The sequence below is a fragment of the Platalea leucorodia genome (genome assembly GCF_965183815.1).
Source record: "Platalea leucorodia genome assembly, chromosome: 7".
Taxonomy (NCBI): Eukaryota; Metazoa; Chordata; class Aves; order Pelecaniformes; family Threskiornithidae; genus Platalea; species Platalea leucorodia.
In genome coordinates, this window is record NC_138829.1 from 47,313,717 (window position 1) to 47,331,875 (window position 18,159).

General features: G+C 40.5%; 1 protein-coding gene across 1 annotated transcript in view; it reads right to left on the minus strand.

Annotated features, from left to right (window-relative positions):
- The window catches only part of HSD17B12 (hydroxysteroid 17-beta dehydrogenase 12), a gene marked incomplete at its 5' end in the record, with an annotated part of 94,482 nt that overhangs the window by 16,901 nt on the left and 59,422 nt on the right, over nt 1–18,159 (minus strand). Inside the window, 3 exon segments of the mRNA XM_082318611.1 lie at nt 3,084–3,118; nt 13,554–13,598; nt 14,637–14,701. Coding sequence (XP_082174737.1) covers nt 3,084–3,118; nt 13,554–13,598; nt 14,637–14,701 — 145 coding nt within the window.

Sequence of the window (18,159 nt, forward strand, 5' to 3'; positions counted from 1 at the left end):
CCTTGCAGAAGCTCCATGTATTGGTCTTTTTGAAGCAGTCAATGCCACTGTGCATTTTGTGGTCTGTATTTTTTCTTTATAAAGAACGCAGTCCTAGCCTTAAAAGCTCGTAACTTAAAACCTCCAGGAAAAAGGAAACTAAGAAACATGCATGTAGGGGGAACACTTCCAATTACTTCCATTATAAATTTCGCTTCTTAGAGGAATTGCAGAAGAAATGTCTTTAGGGAGGCACCTGAAGAACTACGCGAGCATCAGTGCAGCAAAAAAATTTTGGCTCCATCCAACTCAACTGTGCACTTAAAAAAAAAGTTGGTCAAGATGGAGAGCCAGGCCCACACCCTCACACCTCCCCATCATTCTACCTTAAGCGGTCCAGCGCCGGGGAGGCTATATTTAGCCATCTCCCTGTTGCTGTGGCAACCAGCGCCTGCTCCAGCTGCACGCCAAGTGGAAAGAGCAAGCTTCCTCTGTAATGTAATTATGCACTTGCTACTTCCCTGGCAATAAATACCATAGTTTGATATTTGTCTAGAAACAGTCAACTGATTTTTGTTGTTGGTGGTGGTTTTTTTGTTCCCAAAGACATCAAGCCTCGATTTTCAGCTCTATGAGTCTCCCACCTTAGACAGTAGCCTGAAAATTTACAGAGGAACTGCTCATTTAAGTGTAATAGGAAACTGCAGATTATAAATTGTCGCTTTAAGTGTTCAGAGCACAGGAGAGGAGCCACAGCAGAGAATCTAAATGCCATTACCAAAAGTGGCATTCATCTAATGCTGCTATGTTTATTATAAATAAAAAGTAACAGACACACCAAGAGGCGCTTGTGTTTTCTCCTCACAGACCTGGATGCAAAGCATGTAAGGTCTGCTCGATTTCTGTATTTGTCTTGTAATATATTGCCATTAAAAAAACCGCACTCAAATACGTAAAAGTACAAACTATAGCTGCAAGACGCTATAGCGTACTACATCACATCTATCTACTCAACAAGCTATCCTCCTTGAACAAGTGAGGAATAATGATGGGATTCCTAGTCTAGTTTTATTCTTAGAGCCTGGAGCCCTTTTTCCTAACCTGCAGTCCCATGTGAGAAATTTATGGTTGGCCCAAAGAGCAGCCAAGTACAGCTACCATTCGTTCATGCTCTTGGATTTGCTGGACAGCCATGTCCTCCTGTGGTTACAGACTCTTAGCAGTGTTAATGGCCTGTGAGCTATGACTATGCCGGAGTTGGCAGCTGCAGACATTGCTTCTGTGCACTGCAAACCCAACTGACTTCACAAAACGGAACAGAAAATGGAAGCTTTTTCAAATATTTTTCCCTGGGACAGAAACCAAGGCTTCATTCAAATGGAGCAGTCATTCAAAGTGGCTGCTCACACACAGGAAAAAGTTCAAGATGTGTACTTTTTTTTTTTTTTTTTTTTTTAACCACTATCAACCTTTTCTTTCTAAGCTTCTTCTTGAACATTTATCCTTGAGATTCCTGAAGTAATCATGTAGTTAGGAAAAGTGAAAAGAAACATGACATGGTATGCTCAAGGGTAGTCAGAACCAGAAGTCAGCAGGATCCCAGTTTGCTGCCTTTCATTCAGATCATCTTACCCAGGTTAATACGTAACAGAAAAACACGCACAGGATATTCTATAAGTAGAGTATATATCATTCTGTCCTAAGAAGCTGAAGAGATCAACTCTGCCAAATAGATAAATATGACATTTCTTTAGACAATGAAGAAACTGAGGCAAGAAATTGCTAGAGCTTCGAAGTTCCAAAAATTGATAACAAAACAACATTAAATCCTTAGAAAACAGAATGGCTTTGGTCATGTTGGCATCTTCACAGGGCAGTGGCTTCACAAAAGACAGGTCCCTTTATCCATCAATAATAGTACATGGGCAAGGAGTAACTTTTGACTTACAAACCCTGAGTAGCTACCACCACTGTACTCTAATCCTCATCCTCTACTCCAGCTTTATTGGGAAATATTATACTCCTGCCCCAGAGCTCTGTCCTGGGTCTTCCTTTCTAATTCAAGTTCCTTTACATGAAATAAACTCCTTATCTCCTGATCATTTAAGTAAAAATCTAAGCTCGCCATCACCCTGACGTGCTAGACACTTGACTCCCATACTGGCCACTGGCTCTGACAGTTAATACCCATGAAGAAACTTTGTTTTAGATGTGAAACATTTGCTCTGCATCTGTGCAACACTTGAATAATTGAATCCTGATCTGCAATGAAGACTCCCAGATAGTGGGATGATGCAAGAAATACCAATTTTTTTTCTTAATCTTTGTCGGATTTGGAGGTTTGCCCTGTATATATGCTCCTCCTGGAGTATTCATTTGGAGGCAATACCATGGTGACTGTCATGCATGGTTCTACACAGCTTTCCTCAGTATTGCAAGCGTAGCTCAGCCCTGACCGAGGGCAACCCCCCAGCAAGCCAGGTTAGCACCGCAACAGAGACGGCAAGCAGCCTGGGACAGTCAACATCAGCTAGAAAACAGCCTGGAGGGACTACACGGAAACGGTGCACCTTTTAGTTTCACCCGGGAGCTAGCTAGGGAGTCAGCACACGTCTTCTGCGGCGACAGTGGTGTGCATTAACTGTTATTTTAAAGAGCTGGTCTCCAATTCTAGTTTTCCAAATGATCACAGACTTTCCTCAATATAACTCCTACTGTATAATGAGAACATATTCTTTGCATCCATTTTACTTACAATGACTTAGAGAAATAGCCTTAAGAAGGTTATTCCCAGGAACTGTAACCACCCCCTCAGAATAGCAGGTTGTTGAGTTAGTGCTGATGAGTCAGACGGGCTTTTTAATTCTGTTCTAAAAGGAATCACCACAACAGTGGAGAAGGGAGAGGAAAAATAAAAAGGGAATCGAGTGGAAAAGGCTTCCACCGTCTGATGATTCATGCACCATCAGCGTGACTCACCCAGCATTACTCTGCCTTTAAAACATGGAGACTAGGCTGATTAGTCACAGTAATGAATTTTTCAAGAAAGGATTCTCCCCTATAAATAATGATGACTTTGTCTGGATAGTGTTAGTGTGACTCACCTTTCCAGCATGCTGGGCAGCACCAATCGTGTCATCTGCAAAAAGAAAACATTCGTGATGGCTGAGAATGCAGACACCAGACAGCCAGAGACCGAGGGAAGCCTCCCTTCCTCCCAGAAGCAGCTGCCACCCCCTCCACCCCAACCAAGGCTCGGGGAAGCAGAGACCATACTTTGCGTAGGCAGTTTATTTTTATTCTACCTGGATAACTTGGCTCTGTCAAATAGTGTGTGCACTGAATCTGGCGAACCCATCCAGCTAGTAGCGTAAGTACAATAAGAGTGAAGGAAAAAAAAAAAAAAAGTCTTCGCTGCTCTGCAGCATCTGTGGCCTCTAAAGAACATTAAAACACCAGAGTACTATGGTACATGTATCATCTTTCTCCCCCCACAAAAAGCATCTGTCTTCCTCAAGACTGATTAAATTTACCACCTATGCCAAGACTCAAGACAATATCCAATTCTGTGATTTTAGCTAGGCTTACTGAACTGCTGATTTTAAGTTAAAAATAAATTGTGGAGCAGCAAGAGCACAGGACAGAATTAGTGAAGATAAGTTTCCTACATTATGTTACCTACAGAAAACATTTAAGACCCAAAACATTTTTTGCTGATTACACAGATGGTTTCACACTGAAGAACGCACACCCTCACAAGGAAAGCAGCCTGGCAAACCTCCCAACTGCTCTGGAAGCTCCTGCCTTTGTTATGACTCTGAGCAATCTATTTACAACCTGGTCGAAGGATTCTCCAGAGCAGTAATCCTAAAACAAGCTTCCCAGTTGCAGACAGAACAGCTCTGGCAAGGGAAACAAATCAAGCATTGATCCAAACTTTAATGAATTTTTAGTTAGCGTGAAATAAATAATTTTCGTACTACTAATTACTACCATTCTAAAATACAATTTAAATCCAAAATTTCTGCCTTTAAGAGATAATGTCAAAGTTCAGCTTGTGCTAAATACTACCCTGCCCCCAACCAACCCTGTTAATAAATGTCACGTCACTGACACCAAAGACAGATCAGACAAGAAATATAAATTGTTACCACTTTTCAAATCTTTAAAAGGTATTCCAACAAAGTTTTCAGAACACAGTGAGGAGGGGGTAATAAAATACTAATGGCACCAAAATGTAATGGTATTCCCACAGATAGCAAGTTATCCTGATAGCTTAAAACATGAAACATTTGAGTTGTATGGGAGGAAAAACACACACAAAAAAAGAAACCAGCATATACAAGGGCACGAAACACCTGTAAGCACTTTTTTTACAAGGAAACAAATCTTATTGTAGCAAGCTATTGATATTACTATCACCACTGCATTAGCCCTTGCATATGACTGAATCTGGGTTTGGGGGTTTTTTTGTTTGTTTTTATTTTTAGATTATAAAACATACCCTTTCAGGAATAAAGGAGGAAAAACACAAAAGAAAACAAAATTTCAGTTGATTGCAGTTGACACACAAAGAAAATGGTAGAGGAGGGCTGTGTTTTGTATTTTATTGGCATTTCTCAGAATAGATTCTGCCATCAGCCATGCTGCATGATGCTTCGACAGGGGACTGTACAGGCAGGAGTTGAACGGACCTTCTTTCATGAAGTCGGCTGTTGACATATTTAACTCTCAGTACTGCCCCAGAAGTCAAACTAAGTATTCAGAGTTGGTAAACATCACCAAGCTAAACAGATCTGATGCAACTTCAAAAAAAACCCTCTAACATTAAGTCTAAGTATACATAAGCTTTTTCATACACTAATGCTTCAAAAGAGATGTGGAAACAGCTATTTCTTTTAATGTTAAAGGATAAAGAATGATTTGGACTGATTTTAAGACTAGTTCAAGGCTGGCAGGTCTTTTATCTGGTGCAAGCTTTATGATCTCTCCCACAGATACCTTGGCAAAAAGCAGTATACTGTTTCTTGCCTCTAAGGGCAGTGTAATGCTGCATATCATCTCCGTAGATTGACACATGGACGTGGACTGCAATTGCCTTCCCTTAGGCAACCCATAAATGGTCTGAAAAACCAGTACAGGATCTCCCATTGTAATGCAGAGGGGACCCCACCTTTGAAACTTTGTCATAAATCCACAAAAATGCATTCGTGGTCTGAATCAAAAGTGCAACCCCCCAAGCAGCTCTAACTTAGCGTAGCACAAACCTGCGGGTTACTATTGGAAATCCAAACGAAAGCGCAGGAAAACATACTACAGTAACTGTTTGACTTATATAAATTAAAAAACTATGAAGGCATTGAGAGTTGAGATATAACAATAGGTACACAAGTCAGGTAGAAATCAAGAAGTCTCTCACCATCAGCTGTGTTAAATAGTCTGTTTCTAAAGTTAGGCTGGACAGGCAATCAATCTTTTTTTTCCCCCACAGAAAAACACCTATGCCAAAATTTGATTTCATATTCAACATCACTTTCATTTGTTTCCATTAGAATTAATATTTTGAGGGAATTTTAAAAAAATCTGTAAAACGGGGCAAAACTTTTTCCTATCTGTATTTTTACATCTCGTTATGTGTGAAAACAGATATATGTACATTCAGTATCTACGTACAGAAAAAAATGCTGGCTTTTTAAAAAGAATAAAACAACAGAAGGCAGCTCTCTGAGTCAGTCTCACCTCACCCAGCCAAGTCCACACTCACAGTGTTCCAGCAGTGCAAGGGCACTATTGGAAAAATGCTGGCAGGGCATTCTGCAGCCGTATTCAGGTCTGGCAAATTTATACATTGTACACACGCATGAAATATTCCCAGCATTAATTCAAATAAAACAATCTAAAGCAGAAATGTAGTTTTGCCACTAATAACAGTGTCCATACATGCTTGCACAATCTTTATCCAAAACAGCCAAACTAGTTAACACTCTTTTCTTCAATAGCTGTAATCTCAGACATGCCATTATGAAACAGGCAGCTCAACCACAAACACCTAGAATTGAATAAACATTTCCCAGATAAAGAATCCAAATTTTAGCCAGGTCTTTTTTAGAGATAGCCAGTTGTGTAAAGGGGTGTATTTCATAAATGCCAAAACATTGCAAGTCTGAGTCTGTAGGAAGTGGCATGTAGGATGCCGGAGAACTCTAGGACAGTGTTTCTTTCTCTGAAGGCAGTCTAATAAAGGAAGAAGAAAGTGGCAGGCAACCTAAAGGAGAGGTTGGGAACTACCCGAAGAGGAGTGCCTTCAGTTAGTGGTTACTGAACTCACCTAGGCTTCCTTCACACAACCATTTTTCCGAACAAATACTACTTTTCCACAGAAATGCCAGTGCAGCAGTTGAAAATGTGAATGTTCCCAAGACTCTGAAGGCTCAGGTAATTTCAGACAGAGTAGCCAGACACTAGGCTATGTGAAAACTGCCAGCTCATCCAAAGAAAACTGTTTTTTTTCTTCCTGAAATTTGCATCAGAGCAGAGTGAGAATGTGCGTGCATATGTGTGCATCTGAGAAATTTGCTCAGGACGGTCTCCTTGACATTACAAGTTGCTAATAATTTATATTTTATATAGTCTGGCAAAAAGTTATGTTTAGCGCACAACCATGAAGCAGTAGTTGTTGAGGTTTTTTTACTGGTTTGTTTTTCAATGATTTCACATATACACATAATGCTATCATAGAGTTTGAGGTATAGTTCCTTTGGTTTGGAGGGCTGCATAATTTTTAAGTCAACTTCTTTCACACCTAACCCTCCAGCTCCTAAGTTCCAGGATGCTCGCAGCAAATGGCTAACTTAAGGTAGAGATTCATTACAGACCATTTCATTGATCTTTTACAGGCAGCTACCATTTCTTGATGTCCATTTATCTGCAACTGCATTTATTACATGCCTGGCAAGCACTGGTTGTATTGTCCACCCTTCCTCACCAGACCTGTCTTCTACCTTCTAATTTTGGAAAAAGGAACAGCACTTTTAGTCTAAAGAAACAGAGATTCCCACTTGCAGATACAAAAATGCACAGCCATATGGTTAGATTTATGTTCTGAAACAGGTGCTACACTTAAAAGCTGCTATTAGAGCACTAACAAACAGAAGTTATAACCACGTATTTCCAGTGTTTTTTCTTCAGAAAAAAACTCTCCCATTCTTAGTGATCACTGAGTTGTCGTCTTTTCTCACTCTGATCCAAGCAATAGCTCAGGAGTAGAGCTTAAAGAAAGAATAATAATTTGTAAAGTTTTGAATACCTTTCAAGTGATATTCACTCAGACTGCTAAAATACAGTAGGAAAAGCTGAGGTAAATATTCAAAGTCATCCTTCACAAATTACGGGCCACATAATTGTTATCCAAAGCCAGAAACCTAATACCACAGTTGTATATTCAAAGAGAAATCATTCTATAGTAGGATGGTATGACTGCAAGTCACTCTTTCCACTTCCAAAATGTATAATGATCTGTAATTAAGCCTATGCAAGTGCAACAAAGGATGAAGCTAGAGAACTTGGACAACATTTCTACTTCATTATGCAGCTAAGAAGCTTCCTTCAGATCTCATTCACAAATCTGGGGCAAAATTATAACAACTCAAAGCAACATAAAACTTTTTAAAGACCAGCAATTCCCCGTGGTGCACCCACACATGTAAAAGCCATCATTGCCACCATAAGATAACGCATAGTGCCTGGGCAGATGATTCACACAAGCTCACAAATCTACTAGCTGTTTAACAAATAGTTAACCAACACCGTGCCTATGCAACTCTCATCTGCAGACCTTGCACTGAAAGAACTAAGGAACTGGTACTCAGATTGATCCTGAAACCTATTCCCAGCATCTACTATTAAGTTTTTATAATGTATCATCTCTTTTGAAACAGTAACTTATCAATGCAGCTCATATCCCAAGCTGAACAAGAACAATTTATATTTGCAAAAACGGGCAACTAAATCTGATGTCAATTCAACAGAAAATCATGCAGTAACCCATGTGGCAAGGTCAGTAACCAGAAACGGGCATGGGACTTATGAAGGGAACTACGAACTTCATATGCTGCAAGCCCTCTTCATTGTCAGTGACTTTCCTTTGAGGGGCATTTTTAGGAGAGAAAGTTTCCCCTATTTAGAGCCACAAACTTTTTGAGTCCAGTTTACAAGGGAAGGCTCTCAAAATAAGCATCTTTCCCCCCAGCTTTCCATAGGAAAAGACTACTCAAATAATAAGGCTGAACCTTTTCTTTTCAAGGTGTGAAATACGTATTTGTCTCAACCCCAAATCTACAAAAAGCCACAGAACTCCAGGATTTCCTAAATTTCCCCAAGTTACCTGTACTTTGAAGAAAAATCCCAAGTGCTTCCCTGACTATTGCTGAAAAGTATTTATCACAGCTACATTTCCCTTGTTCCAGCTTCTTGTGTATCACGCTCTCAGGTTCAAAGTCAGCAGGGTGGGAAACCGCAGCATCTGATTTCTCCCTCTGGACCATCTGAATGATATTCACGACCACCTCCACAGAACACTTGCTCCTCTTCCAAGCACTGGCAACTGTCCCTCTCCTTTATAAACTTATGTACTTGGCTAAATCGTCATCCCCCCTTTGATTATGACTTTGAATACAAATTTAAAGGAACCTCTTGACTAGACTGGAATACACACACACACGGAGTGCTCTCTTCTCACAAGGCAGTGTTGCCACTTCCCTCAGAATTATGTTCCACTTACTGTGATCCTCTCCAATACACAGCAAATGCAAAAATTCACATAGGGTGCTAGCAGGGCACAAGCAACTATCATCTGATTTCTGTTAAGGTACCTTTACAGATGCCATATTAGGTTGCACTAGCCCATCTGAACACTCATGGGAGAGAGAGACGTCATTTCCTACTGTCTTTCAGGATTATTGCTCCCCAGGCTTTTCTTCTTTCTAATGCACAGGTCTGCAAAAGAATATTTCCCCTCTTTCTCAAATATACTAGCTTCTTCTCCCCCTTTCAATTTTATATTGGTTGTGGGTTTTGTTTCCTAAACTCATGGTTTCAGACTTTGTAGGTAGAGCTGTTCCCTTGTCCTGCTCCCTTGTCCTGCCTGGGATTCACAACGTGGTATAATTCACCTCTCGCTCCTCTTCCATTACGAGGGCAGCTGACACTAGATCTCTCAGTTCAACACAGAGTATTTATGTATTTTGAAGTCTTAAGCAAATTATAAGCTTCTCAAATACAGTGATGATAAAAATCCTCGATCTTGTAGGCCTATTATCCCTTTGTATTTGACACTCAGTATAAAACATAAGTAAGGTGATCAAGCCGAAGATCAGCATAGACACCAAGGCATGTACATATATGTAATTTACTCTCCCCCTTCCTCTGTTAATGCCAATTTCCAACTGAAGCCTGCAAGTCTAAAATTTACATTCCCCCACATCATAATAGCTTGCAAACCAATTCAGCTCCTTGCTTAATCAACCGCTAAGGCAGCACTCCCTCAACTATTTAGTCTTACTCATTTTTCAAGAGAACACAAGTTTATGCCTCACTCCCAATGCAATTAGCATATTGCGATGCTACAAACAAAAATAACATACTTGCTTTTCCTCACATACTAAGTATCTCCTGCAGCTTCCAAAGGAGAAAGAAGGGCTCCCTGAAGTATGGGAAACTGTTCTCTGTGCTCATTACCTACCCACTTTTTCCACTGGACAGCAAGTCTGACACCCTTGGCTTTCAGTATGTTAATCCAACAGCCAAATCAAGTTTAATTTTTTTTCCAGGTGAAATCAAAGGCTGCAGCATACAAAGGTGTATTGACACAAGAAGATGAAGTTGCTACAAAGGAATTATAAAGACTGTACAGAGCAACTATAATTTTGGCTCTTCAACACTTGCTGGTTAGTGAAAAACCCCAGGACTTCTGACCTGATATTTTATTCAATGTCAGAAGTATGTTTAGTTTGTGTCTCAAAATGCAGTGAGACATCAAAAAATTATAATACAAACCCATGTTACCTGCACTGCCACCAACAATCGTTAAAAGTTCTGCTTTTTAAATCCCCCCAGAAGCCTGAGAAGAGATTACGACAGGAACCATGAAACTTTGCATACTACCCCGTCTTCTTCCTCATCTATCTGTCAACTCAGCCCTTGTATAAGGCCGCATTATGTCTCAAGCTTTCCTGAGAAAATACCACAAACAATTATTCTTCATTCTATTTATGGCATCATCAAGACCTAAGGCACTTCTTGTTTTGTATATTGTAGGAAGAATGGAGTAACTCCTGCACTGCACATCACCATAAAAATGTGACATTTTCCAGAGAGCTTAAAAAGAACCTACTGTGGTTGGGGGGACAGCGTGGTGTTTGGTTGGGTTTTTTAACCAGTATTTTACAAGATGTGAGATTTCCAACATGTTTTACATAGCTTGTCTTCAGTGGTGTGTACAGGGTGCTTTGAAGGCAGATCACAGTAATCACAACACTTCATGCCAGGCTGATGGAGCCCCAAAATTGCACCACTGTGGGGTTCATGAGTGACCTAACCGAACACTGCTCTAAGGACATGATGGGAGCAGGTAGCATGGAATAGGATTTGGGAAAGAAACATGTTTAAAAACTCTGATGGAAAACAAGTTCTTAAACATTAGGAAAAACTTCATAGTATTAGATCCCTCAGGGTTGGGAAAAGTATTAAACAGCAGGACGAAGCTGATAATTTATCCTGCAAGGTGAAGATGGGGTGTTATCTCTCAGCGTACCCCTTCCTACATGCTGCATATCCCCTAGGAAATCTAATGAGCTGCCCAACAAAGGAAAAGATGGGTCAAAAGGTAAGGGATGAGCATTACCCTTCAAAAACGCCTACACTTGTGGCAACAAAACAGACTTTAACGTCTCTGCAGAATCAAACTGTGCTGAATGTCTTGACTTTCCCACTTCAAGCCTAAGGAGTGTTTCAGCCAGGACTGGAGTTATTTGACACATGTGCCAGAAGAGTTATGGTGTCCAGCAGAAGTGTTGCTGATGGCGCATGGTGCAGACACCAACAAGACAGGAGATACCATTACCTTTTAAGCACTGAGGAAGTTTTGTCCCAAAGGCAAGGAAGTGGATGGCAATGCTCCAGAATATAACAGTAGACAGGTTATACGACACCTCTGACAAGGATCTGGAGATACTGTGAGTAGAGCCTGAATGGGTGCCATCAAAACCTGCTTTGAATCTCCCGTACCTTCACCTTTTCAGCAGACCTTCGTCTCCTTGCTTAAAAACTTGGTGCTCTCTTCCATCCCAAACTTCATGTTTTTAATCAGGCAAGAAGGGAGATTATTATTTTTTTTTTTAAACACACTTATACCCCTGGATAAGAGATGTTATCAACCTAAAACACTGAACTAAATATTCACAGGATTCCATCCCAAAAATCTAAGTGAAAGGACATACCGACTTTTCCTAAAATGATTTTTTCCTACCATGATTCTCTAGTTCTATGGGTTCTCCTGAAAAAATGACTTACAGATGGTACATATCTCTAATGTGCTCCTCTCCCCAAAACAGTAAGCATCTGGCATGCCTACTGTTTAATTACACAATAGGCTCATGCAGGAGGAAACATTTTCAAGCCTGGAAGCTTATGCTCAAACTCTGATTGTACCCAGTAGCAGGAGCTATTCACGGTCAAGAAAAAAAGTTTTCAAACAGAAGGAAAAACACTACTGACACACAGCAAGTAGATATTCAGTAAGTTTTTATACGTGTGAAGACAACCACGTTTGAATGTGAAGAGGCTGACACAATGCAAATTTTACAAGCAACTGTATGAAAATTTGGTTAAATTGTTGATCAGCACTGATCGTAAACATGAAGACTCAAGCCACAAAACAGTGCTAGTTTATTCTGGAAACCAATAGAATCTGGCTGCATCTCTGCAATTTTAGGTGTATACCGAGTTAAAGTAGATCTCAACTATTATTCTAGCCTACCATCTTCAGAAATACATATTAAAATCGTTCATCTGTAACTTTTCTGTTCTAGCAAAATGCTTCCAGGAAAACTGACACCCCAAATTCTTTAATCACTTAACAGTGCACTCCCTCTGCTGGCACAGCACGGATGTCACACCTTAGCAGAGGCCTTCTGATTACACTAATCTCTAGCTAAGAGGTCTATGCATTACAACACTTCTTCACATTTACACCTGCTGTAGCCATGCTAACGTTAAAAAAAAGTCTCCTAAATGATTTCCATAAGAGAAACTTTCAAAGGTGCCCATTAATAACTGACTGCTCTGATGAAAATGTTGTAGGAGTGGAATAAGACACCATGGGCCGCAATCCTCAGTCAACTAAAATCAGAACTCATCAGGTTAGCAGTCATTTTCAAGGTGAGAAGTTTCTGAAGACTCACTGTTGCAGCATTTCTAACTTTGCAACAAGTAGTTCTAAGATGTCAAACAAAACACACACAAAAGCGGGAGTTAGCAGCAGCAAGCTGACATTAACAATCCCATTCAGTCACGCAAGGGCTGCATTTTCACTGTTTGCCTATGTTTTAACAAGGTGTGAAAAATCTTAGAGAAGCATCGTTTTAAGATGCCCTGTGCCTCCTCACATGGAAACAAAACACCTACAGTTTAGACTCCCAGAGAGCACCGTACTAGATTAATTTAGTACTTAACCTAATCAGAACAGCTGCTACAAAGTCAAATCTTTCAAGACAGCTTTGAAACACCTAATATTTTGGCTCTGTGGCAAAAGGTTAACCCTCAGCTAACGGATATGCAAGTTTTGTTATGCATAAAAAGAGAAAGTTAAGGTTTAGCAGTGAATAATCACAAGGAGTTTCTTCACCGCTCGCTGGTAATACACTGATTGACTCCCTGTGTCATATAAGCAGCTGCTATTCCCTCTGCCCCTTTTAAGCTTTGAAATACTAGGATGAAAATCTGATTTTTTGAAAGGACCTCATGTTAATAAACAAGGGAACAGAAATATGTTTTAGCCTGAAGTCAGATTGATTTCTTCCCAATAAAAACTTCAGTTCAAATATCAAAAAGGGAAGGTAACTTTACTTCAAAAGTTAATGCACACTTCTGCGAACTTGGTTTTCCTTCTTGCTCATATATTTCATAGGAAATATTTAAGTGCCTTCTCACTGAAGTGTAAAAAAAACTAGGTATGTGGAGGTAAGGGTTGCCTACCCCAAGAAACACACATACAGGGGGAGAAGAATGAACTATTTACAAGAAGGACTAGGATGACAAGCATGAAGAAGCATTAAGCATTGTTTTGTGCACATACCTTGCTCTTCTAAATAGCTAATAGGTATCTTTGCAACAAATTATATTTCACACAACAATCAGAACAGTCTGACACAACAATCATAACCTCTGGGTTACTCCAAGATGAAAAACGAAGCTGTGGTCCAACAGGTGAAAGTAACTGCTTCAGACAACTGAATTTTAATTGTTTACTAGTTTTGAATTAAGACATCAAGAACGAGTGTTGGTAACGGGGCACTTACCTTACAAACAGACATGATGTTAATGTTGATCATTTTGTCGATTGTCTGCAAGAAAACAAAGTTTTGGGTTTTGTTGTTTCAAGTTATTTGATCAATATTTACATACCCTCTGGGTTTCAAGTGCCAGGATAAATTAAACCTTACACTTATACATCCACCTTTACTACTCCTTGCCTTCCTGCTTAAGTATCAGGAGCAGTGAGACTTTCAAAGCCAAGGCTGTGAATTGCTCTTGGTCAAGTTTTATCTCAGATTAGGGACTCATACCAATAAAGAACAACACAGATGTATCACATTGACACTGTATTTCCTAACACTGTTTGCAATATTCACGAACTTCAATAAATTCTGCTATTTTAGACATGTTCATAAACTAATGTCTGTACTTTGCTCTTCACCATTTCATAATAGTGTTTTACTGACTTAAAGTTTATTCATCAGGTTAAAAAAATTGGGTTTTTTATTAAATATTATGAAGCTTCATTGAAGGTAAACAAAAAAAAAACCAGATACATTTATCAATACTTAAGCAGAAAGCACAACCCCACAGTGAATAGAGTTAGCTACAGGGGTTTTGGAAACAAAATCATGCACCAGTGGAGTTTTCAAAGTACCCAATGCAACCAAGATTATCCCTACGTTACAAAACGTCTAAAACTGTGATATTTAAGTTTCATAATAGTGTTATGGAATATGCAGCTTCCATTAATGAAGTTGCTCGCTTCCCTTCAGTCACTTAAGAACCTCCCCAGAAGCTAAAGCAGCTCAAGAACAGCCGCCAGATAAGAACATGGACAGGAGTGGGATTCAGATATTGACCCCAGAGCATCCGTCTGAAATAGAAATATAAAAGTGTAAGTAAAATTTGAGAGTGTAAGTAAAAAACACCCCAAAAACTGAGGCTGCCATCATCTGAATTGTGTTACGTTGCTTATGTAAATCTCTTAGCTTTTTGAACCTTTAATTCTAATCAGAAAACCTTGCTATGTGAATACCTTAGCCAAACCTAAAAACTTTTGCCAAATCCATTAAGCATTTAGTGCTAAAAATGAGAACACTAGAAGGTACCACAAAAGCACTTACTTCATCCAGGTCTGGAACATCAAGAAAGTACTCAGGATAACCATATGAAATTCCCACATTGTTGACTGAAACAAAAGCATGAAGTTTTAATTAGATTGCTTGGGTGCCATCTGATTTCTCATCCTCTGATTAATGACCATTTTCAAGCAATGCTCTTAAAACGTTGCATTTAAAACATTCTAACCCCTTTAGCCAAGTTTCCTTAACTGTAAATATACCTGTACACACCCAAGTGAAATGTGAGAGTGAATACGCAAGCCATTTTAAACATGTAAATGTGAATTCTCCAATTGTTTAAAAGCTGGCATATTTAGCACATCATACCCATCTTCCACTGCTTTTCACAGTGCAGGGGAAGAACGTTGCCTCTTTTCGAAACGCCAGCTCACACCGTGCAAGCGCAGGAGCGACATCGCCGCAACACGGAGGCGCGGCCGCAGACAGGGAGTTTCAAGCCAGAGAAAAGTTCTCAGTGCCCGGCAGGACATTCAGTGAAACTGTTTGACATCTTTTTTTTGGATAAATAAAGTGAAATAAGAGTCAGAAAAGCCTCCTGGTAAGTCTCCCCGGTACTTCTCTCCGGCCAGCCGCTCCCTTCCCCCGGTGTCCGCAGGGCTGCGGGTCGGCACCACGACCCCCCTCGGCCCCGGAGGAGAGCGGCGGGGGCGGGGCGCGGCGGTCGGTGGGTCGGTCGGTCCGTCGGTCGGTCGGTCCGCCGGTCGGTCGGTCGGTCCGTCGGTGGGTCGGTGGGTCCGGCAGGGGGCAGCAGGAGGCCGGGCCCGCAGCGCTCCGGCGGGGCGCGCTGGCTGCGGCGAGCGGCGGCCCTGCCGCCGGGGGCTCTCTGCCGCCGGGACGGGGCTTCTGGCTCGCTGTGGCTGGGCAGGCAGGGACTCGTTACGCGGAGATTCTCCCAGTCACCCCCCCATCTGCAAAATCTTTCCCCGTTGGCAGCATTTAAAATTAACCGAGAGAATGTATTAATTACTTAAACCTATTTTTTTTTTTTTTCCCAACGCTTCAGACTGGCAAGGTTTTATTCTCAGACATGAAAGCGATATCCATTCCCAAATCCCAACACAAGTAGGGGAAAACTTCTAATACCACTAGAAAACAAGGCTGCTCTGCAGCCTCGGTTGCCTCAAACTTAATAAAGCACATTGATATGGAGACGGGGAAAAAAAAAAGCAAGCAAATGGGATCTCCGTTTCCTAAGTATCTGTTGTTCATCTTACGCAAGTGAATCGTGTGACATTTGGTTGCTGTGGCAACATTTTACATTTATGTAGTGTCTTACACCCCAGAGAATCCCGAAGTGCTATGTATGCTCAACAGCACTGCGCACCTCCAGGGCAGGAGTCTGCACCGGGGTAAGGAACACCGCCAAAAGGTACCGATGCCTTTTAAAAAAAATAAGAAAACAAAAAACCGAAAAACAACAACAACAAACAGCCCCTCCACCTGTGCCAAAAGCTATCGCGCTAACGTCCAACCAGACAGACATGAAGTATCAAAAGGGATTCAGGACACGCAGGGAGCAGGCAGGAGAGATTCTGGCAGAGTGCATCACCTTCATTCAGAGATTCCCTCGAACGACAGCTCTTGTAGTCCAGATCTTTGTGTATTTATGGAAACCTTTAGTTCATTAGTCATGTTGTGTGCTTCAAATTTTTAACTTTTAGATAACCTTTAAAAACACAGGAATTGAGGAGAATAGGGAGCTGGCACATTCCCAGCAGGCGTTTGCTATATTCAGAAAGACAGGAAAGGTTTAAAAAGGAAGAAGGTCCAATCTTGCTATTGCAAGAGTGAGCCAGATTTTTTCCTTCTTTTCATCCTAAAATAAACTATTTTTCAGTCCATCTCTCTGGAAAGGATTTTGGGTATGAAGTGTGGCAGGGTTTTGGGACTAGCCTTGGTTATTCTCCCCGAATTTAGAATATTTATATGATTCATGCTACAGAGACAGTCGCACAAAAGTCACACCCCTTACTGCAGAATGGGTCCCAGGTATGTACCCTTCCACTTTCAGCAATCATTTTCTACCAGATCATACTTTGCTGTGGTTTGGAACAGAACATTAAAAAAATTAGTTTTCAGTTTGTACAGGCACATTTTACCTAGAGAAATCTGGGTAACAATAGGGTAAGATACTGTCCAGCTCAAACTGCTTTTGAGAATCACAGCGATTTAAGAACAGCAAAAGAAAGATTTCCCACCTCTGCTTGTTTAACATATTGCTGTAGCTAGCACATGTTCGAAGTTACTGACAGACACCGTTTTGAACACACAGCAAAACATTATGCAAACTCTTTTAGCCTTCCTATGTGGGTGAGAAGCAGCTTCCAAATAAGAAGTTTACAAGGATTTCAATCTGGAAGTACTTTAGTTAGACTCTGTGCAACCATATAATCAGAAGCTCGATCTTGAGCAGTATACGTGGAGACTCCCATGTCTAAGTATAAGGCTAAAAAATAATCAGCATTGATCACTGGCAACTATGCTGTGCTACCAACGCTTCTCATACATACTGTTCCAGATGAGACCTGAAAGAAGAAAATATACTGGAACCTGAGAATTCATCCCTTACGGCTGTGCTCATTTAAACCCATGTTTTTCCTCACACAAACATGAAAAACGCAGGTCAGCAAAAGCTGTATTCGAGATTGCAACAAATGCTACAGAATGTAAAATACAAGGCACTAAAGCATGAAATTAATTGCCATAAAAAAAAATTAAGATATGGTCTTTCTGGAGTAGCCATCATCTGTGTTGAAAAATTACACTGGCAAGTGATTTCTATTAATACAGCTATATCTGGGGAAAAGAAAAAAACCTATGTATCATGTAATCTGATGAGCCCAAGCGTAAGATCTTCTAAATCTGCTAGTGATTAGTTAGAAGAGAGATTTCTGTAAACCTGCACTGGCAATGGCTGCAAGAAAAAAAAAAAAAAAAGAAAAAAAAAAGCAGAGGAACTCAGCTAAAGCATACACAACTCTAGAGCATTTAGTTGCTATTTTTACCATGTTTTTAGTCAAGGTGCTCACACAAATAAAAGCAAGAACCAGGCTCTGTTTGAGGAACGTGCTTGTTTTCCTGTAATAAGCTTACACAAAATTTGAGACACATTCACTGCTTTAGTGCCCACTGTGAGCAAGACTATGAAGAGTCAGATTTTCATGATTTTGTGCATCACTATAACCTTATCACAGCTTAAGAAATAATAAAAACCCTTCCAGTGTGGACATGTACCTCACACAGTAAAAGGTTTGCTGGTGTTTTGAGACATCTAAGTGATACACTATTCTGCAGCAAGTGCTACGTGACAGGCAGCTTGCAAGCCTTACGTTCCCTGAGTTGATTTTGACAGAACAGATTAGAACAGACGTTAATTTTAATCTTCAAAGTTTCTTTGGAACGTATTTCCTTCAGAAACAAGAAACAAGGCATCCACAGCTTTGTCACAACTACTCTTTACACAAAACACAGCGTTGGCAGCTGCAGTTACTCCAATGGATTTGAA